Source organism: Cariama cristata, unplaced genomic scaffold (assembly GCF_000690535.1).
Source record: "Cariama cristata isolate BGI_N322 unplaced genomic scaffold, ASM69053v1 scaffold17666, whole genome shotgun sequence".
Taxonomy (NCBI): domain Eukaryota; kingdom Metazoa; phylum Chordata; class Aves; order Cariamiformes; family Cariamidae; genus Cariama; species Cariama cristata.
In genome coordinates this window covers 74,230-80,350 of record NW_009624015.1, presented here as the reverse complement: position 1 = coordinate 80,350, position 6,121 = coordinate 74,230, and the positions used below count along the sequence as shown (strand labels likewise).

Genomic DNA, 6,121 nt, shown 5'->3' with positions numbered 1-6,121 from the left:
ACTGTCTCGAAAGAGATGTCTGCTTTTTCATTGCTTACGCTCTCTGCTGCTTCTGATGCGTTCTGGGGGTATTTTTGGTAAATATTAAGAAAGTGGAGAAAAAAAAAATATCACTTATTCAGCCAGTTGCATTGTTTTTGTTTGATTGTAATCTCTTTTTTAAAAACCAAGTGCTTCAGCAGTGCGGTAAGTGGGTACATGAGGAACCAGTGTGGCATCAAAGCGCTCTCAGCTTGTACGTGTTTCTTCATAAATGTGATTCATCCCAATTCAAAAAAGTATATAGGCTGGTGGGATTTTAAGCACTTGTTTAAATTGAAGAAGTAGCCTTTCTTGAATTGCAGTACCACTTCCCAAACACAATAATTTATCTTTGATTACAATTTAAGAAAAAAATTTAAATAAAATTATGTACAGTAACATGTGCCCTGACTAGATGACACTCAGGTAAAAAACATTAAAAATGAGAAACATTATACTGAGTTTGCACACAAAAGCAGGAATCGGATTAATCAAAACACACCACAGACATTATTAATTGTTAAAACTCTGTTTGGCACCCTTAGTGAAATTCAGAAGTGCAACATCCCCGCCACGGTGTTCTCAGGCTGGTCACATTCGCAACGCTGGCTCCTCTTCCCAGTTGCAAAGATATAAATGACTTCTTGAGGTACAAGGTAGTTAAGTAGCTCATCTATTACTTCACCTAATCCCATGGGTCACAGTCACCCTCTTTGATAGTGTTGACCCTCATTTGAGCTCAAGAAAAGCTGCTGGGTGCTCAGCAACCTTGCCTTTATAGAAGGATTTTGGGTCTCGCTGAGCTTTTGTGAATTACTAGAAAGTTCCTTCTGTTATAATAGTACTTCGACCAGAGGCATGCAGTTTGTAAATTCCTCTGAAATATGGATCCCCAGAAGATTGATCTCCTGCATGTCTCATTCCACAACCTTCTCAAGGCTATCCTGGGAATGCTCGATGTGTGTAACTGAACAAGACCTGTGCGGAGCAGAATATGTGAACAGGAGGCACATTTCTGCTGTAGGAGGTGGAGGCACAGCTGGGCAGGAGGCTGAACATGCATTTCCTTTGCTGACTATTCTGCCTTTTATAAATGCCCTGGTAAGTAACATTCTTCCGCACCCTCAAGAACCATTAATTCCCATCCCACTGTAACTGTATTAAAAAAAATGTATCTTCCTTTCTACCATAAAGAGAAGGTGTTATGCTTATAACTAGGTAATCTGACCTGGAGCAAGCCCTTTATCATTTTGCAACCTACTGCAAAAAGGTGCAGAACATTATAAAGGCAGGGTAAGTTACACCCTCAGCCTCCACTACTGAATCAAACAGAAGCAGTTACCCCAGGTATTGGCATTTCAACATATGCTGCTGCTTAAAAATACAGCACACTTCCAGTAGAAATTTATACTATGTTTACTATGGGAAAGAACTGCTGTAAGTAAGTCTCAGAATGATATCTCACGATTTTTACATATACTTACAGGAGCTCACACGTAATTCATACACATAGTTATTTTAACCAAATTAATTTTAGCCACATGAACATGAGAACAGTTTAAAAGATAATACCAAAGATTCACCCCAGCCCCAGATCCTGACTCAGAGCAGCAAACACTGGATGCCTCCTCCAGCAGCAGCTTGCAGTACCACTGCCCTCATGCTTTTCCAGTTGTCTTCAACTTAGTGATTCCCATGTCATATCTTTGGTTTAATAGCCTTTGATGGATTTCTTCCTACAAAAATTTAGCTAAACATTTTCTGAGTTGATATAAATTCCTGACATCCAGCAGCATCCTGTTGCAAAGGATTCTACAGTTAAAGTATGCTTTTTTTGAAAAGTAGTTTATTTTTGTCGCCAAATAATTTTATTTGATACTCTACTGCTTTTATTTTGAGCAACGACTGATCTTTCCTGTTCACCTTTTATGTTACAGTAGTCATTCTGTATGCTGCTGTCATCTTCCTTTCTGCCAACTCCGTTCTGAGCCAAAAAAAAAATTCCTAGTTTATGTAGCTCTTCATGCAGGAGCCATTCAATGTATTTATACATTTTTCTCTCAGTATTATACATTTTAGTTCTATCATGTTCTTTTTGAGTTGAAGGGGACCCCACATGCAAGATAGGGACTCACCATGGACTTGTACAGCAGCGTGAGAGATTTTGCTTTGTTCTTTACTCCTCTTTTGTGGAAGAAACAAACATTTTGGGGATGGGGTAGAGGAGAAAAGAATGATGAGGGAATAAATATTGCTTGTCCCCTGCTGCCTGAGATGACTGCAGCACAGCCTGCTTCCCTGTGGAATTGTAGATTTAATTTATATTTATGAACATTTTGGAGATAATCAATCTATAATAATCTTAATCTATATTTCTGCCTATTCACACATACATATAATCAATTCACCATCTATTTGCTTGAAGGAAATGATTCATTGCATGAGTTGAAACAGTGGCTCAATAAAGCAGCAACCTAGCTTCTAGGAGCTCATCATTCAAAGATTGCAGTTTGGGATTGTATTACCGCTGCTACGCTGTTACAGCTGCAGCCCAAATGAGTTTGTCTCTCAAGCTGCATCTATGCAATGGCATTAGTGTCACTACTGATAACAAATGCATCCCGGGGCGAAATACCAAACTCTGAAAAGCACTGTCTAGTTAAATAAAGAAAAGAGCTAAGTGATAGTCAACTATTCAGAGAGATTGATTTGTTTAAAGTAATCAGTGACTTTTTGTACATTTCTTGGTGGATTACCTAGGAGGCTTTAGGAAAGTTTTAGAATATGTAGAATTTAGAATATCTAGGATTCTGTTTTAGAATACCGTATTTTTACCTTTTTTTTTTTTTTTTTTTAAACTTAGTTATGCAATGTGCCTGTGCAGTTATTTTAATTTGGCACTATTAGGCATATCAAAGTTGTTGCAGAAGATACAGGTTATCTTGTTTGAGCTCTTAGGCTTGCTATTAAAAATTTTATGATAAATTTCTTGTAATTACCTCCAGGAATCATTCTTGTATACCCATCTCATTCTGTAAGACTGAATTAACTGATGCTGAAGATTTTCTTTTACCATTTTGTGATCTTAAAGATATTTCTGGAAGCCCAGTCCAACCTCCTGCTCAAAGTTGCTGAGGAACTTGTCAAGTTGAGCTTTTAGTATCTCCAAGGCTGGAGGTTCCACAACTTCTGCGCAATCAGATCAGGGTATTCGGACAGGCTGGGACAAAAGGAAACTCTAGAGACATCACAAAATCCTCTTCTCAAATAAGACTGACCAAGGTGGCAGATTCTTGCAACCTGATGACACGTGACCATGGTATACTGCATACTTCAGAGAGGCAGAGAATGCCTATGCATAGCCTCTCAGTAGATGGGAAAAACCCTCCCAGCAAAGAAGGGTTTTTGACACACTTTTAAGAACAGTTTTGCATTTATGTTCCTGTTTCCCCTAAGAAACGAGAAGAAAAATTTCCATTTGTGCATTCAAGAGAATCACCAAGGTGTTTCTGGCAGGAATTGAAAGTGCAATAGGAAGAGTCTGACAAAGAAGTTGTCAATAAACTTTGAATGATGTTACATTAACCTAAACTGTTCTCTAGAGCAATGGGCTCGGTTTCTTTAATTCATCTGGGAGAAAACCAAAAGTTATTTCAAGTTTTGTGACTAGTTTTGGGAAGAAACTGCAATTTGTATATAATAATACTCTGCAAACAGCCCAGCTCTATCAGCTTCATAGGTCTTTGATGCATAAATGTTCTCATAAAAGGAAGTTACCTCCTTATACCTATAAATTGCATTAACTGAGGTTGCTGGATTCATGGGTCAAAATTCTGCCTCCAGTTTCCTTAGACACAAATGGTAATAAATTCGACCTAAGTCAGTAGCTATTGTTGTTATGCACCACAGAGACAGAAGTGCTGTAGGGTTATTTTATTTTTCTTTTTTTTAAAGGTACTCTGTCAAGCTTAGAAAACATTTCAAGATACATTTGTGTGAAGTAAGGTGAGCACCATCCTTTGTTCTTCCTATTACAGAACTACCTTTGTTTTCTTTTTCAAAATAATATTTTAATTTATCTTTGCTAGTTGTGTTTTATAAGAGTATTTTACTGGGCAGTTTATTTCACTATGCTTGGGGAGCATTCTTACATCTCTTAAATGATGATGTCCCTAATTTTCTTTTAGTAATAAGCTTACTTAAGACAGTTGTGGTGGAAAGTTTGTGTCTACTCTTTGAGTTGTCTTCTGGTTTTTACAAACCCTTCTATTGTTTTGGGGAACTATTACTACACCATTTTCTTATCTAGGTTCCTGACCATACAAATTGTTGCCTTATGGGAGTGTAACGTTTTTTGACCTGGATAACTGATACGAGTTTTCCTTTTACTTGCTGCGTCTTATAACGAGGTAAACACTATACCCTACTTTGATCTTGTGCTAGAGTCTGAACTGGCACTCTCCACTGCATTTCATTAGGTGCAAGGAACAGTTCTGTTTTTCCTGGGTCATACCTTCTTTATGAAGCAGTTTTTCTTTTATCTTAACAATATATACGAGAGATGACCTTTTGCTCAAGAAATTTCCACTTAAAAGAGTAGTCATGCCTGAGATCTGTTCCTGCTGCTCGCAGACTTGCAGGCAGGAAAGCAGGGAGGGTTAGAGAGACTTTAACCCACCTTCCTGCCCTCCTTTGCCAACGCAAAGACGACAGAGGTTGCTGCAGTTATGGCAGCTCATCTTTAGCCATCCACGCGCCCTCAGACCTCCACCCTGAAGCCCCCCGTGCCCTGCAGCTGCTGCCTGAAGGTGCCGCTCAGCAGATCTTGAGCTACAACAGCTCAGACTATTAACCAAATAGTATTAACCACTGTCAGCGTATGGTTAAACCACACTGGTCTGTAAACAGCCCAGGAGCATGATTCTGACTCATAAGTCCTATTGGTTTTATTCACTGGGTTGGGGAGGTGGAGGCCCCTCCTGGCTGTAAGGATGGCAGCTATGGCAGCTGTCAGATTGTGAAATGGCCCCCAAAAGCCCACTGCTTATTGGCCTCCTCGAGCCTTCAACCAGAGGGAATTCTCCTTCAAGTTCCTTCGTCCATTTACTCAGCAAAAACTGGCGCAAATCTCCTTCTCTCCTGCCTGACGGGTGGTATATTCCAGGATAGGATCGGGTAAGCTACCGCAGGAACTTGGCAAGTCCTGGGTAATTTTAACATTTATCTCACACACTCCACCCAAATATTTATCTTTGCTTTCCTATGGCAGAGTGCGGTTGCAGGCTCAGCAATAAAAGGTGTTATTCTGCTTCACTTAATAGCTAACCAGTTTGCTGTTTGTATTAATCAGTGCATAGATACCTCTCAGTAAAAAGGGCATAATTTTCTGCGTTTGTATGGCAACAGAATTGCAACAGCTTAAAATTCTAGTTTTTTTAAAAAAAATTATCTGCTTTTAAAGATAATTCACAGAGCAGTCTAAATAATGCGCTCTCAATCACTTTCCTCCATCATTTACTGGCACGCTTTGATCAGATATAAATGAAGTGTCATGTTTCTCTGTCCTGATAGAAATCTACAAGGTCTTGAAACCAGATTTCCAACACAAAGATATGAAATTACTAACTGTAATTTTCTATTAATATTCCTTAGTATTTGCAAAAAAAAAATGCTAGCATGACAAACATTTGAGCAACAGCTATGAAAATTCTTGTGCAGACTGATCAGGAAATGGGGCAAATACAGTAAAAGTTGTTTCAATCTGAGGAACTGAATAAGGATTTTTTTAATTTTACATATTTATTCATCTATAGTCAGAGCAACAGCATTAACTGCAATGTGTTGACAGGCACTTCATTAGCTTTACTTTGAAGTGAAAGCTCATCAGAAGATAGATATTTCAGAGACTGCCTGAAAAGAGAAAAGCTGGATCCAAATCCTGGATCTACTGAGTGTTGTGGTTGCTCTTTGTTAGTTCAAAAGAAAAACTACACGACTGAATTATACACCTATTCAGAACAGTTACTAGCTTCGATTCTCTATCCTAGCAAAAGGGCAGTACATCAGATGTGCCAGAAAGATAGATAAAACCACTGCAAAA

General features: G+C 38.7%; 1 protein-coding gene across 1 annotated transcript in view; it reads right to left on the bottom strand.

Annotated features, from left to right (window-relative positions):
• Nucleotides 1-23: 23 nt before the first annotated feature.
• The window catches only part of BCAS1 (breast carcinoma amplified sequence 1), a gene marked incomplete at its 3' end in the record, with an annotated part of 33,928 nt that continues 27,830 nt past the window's right edge, over nt 24-6,121 (bottom strand). Inside the window, exon 9 of the mRNA XM_009703012.1 lies at nt 24-62. Within this exon, the coding sequence (XP_009701314.1) occupies nt 24-62 (39 nt within the window). The remainder of the gene's footprint in view (nt 63-6,121) is intronic.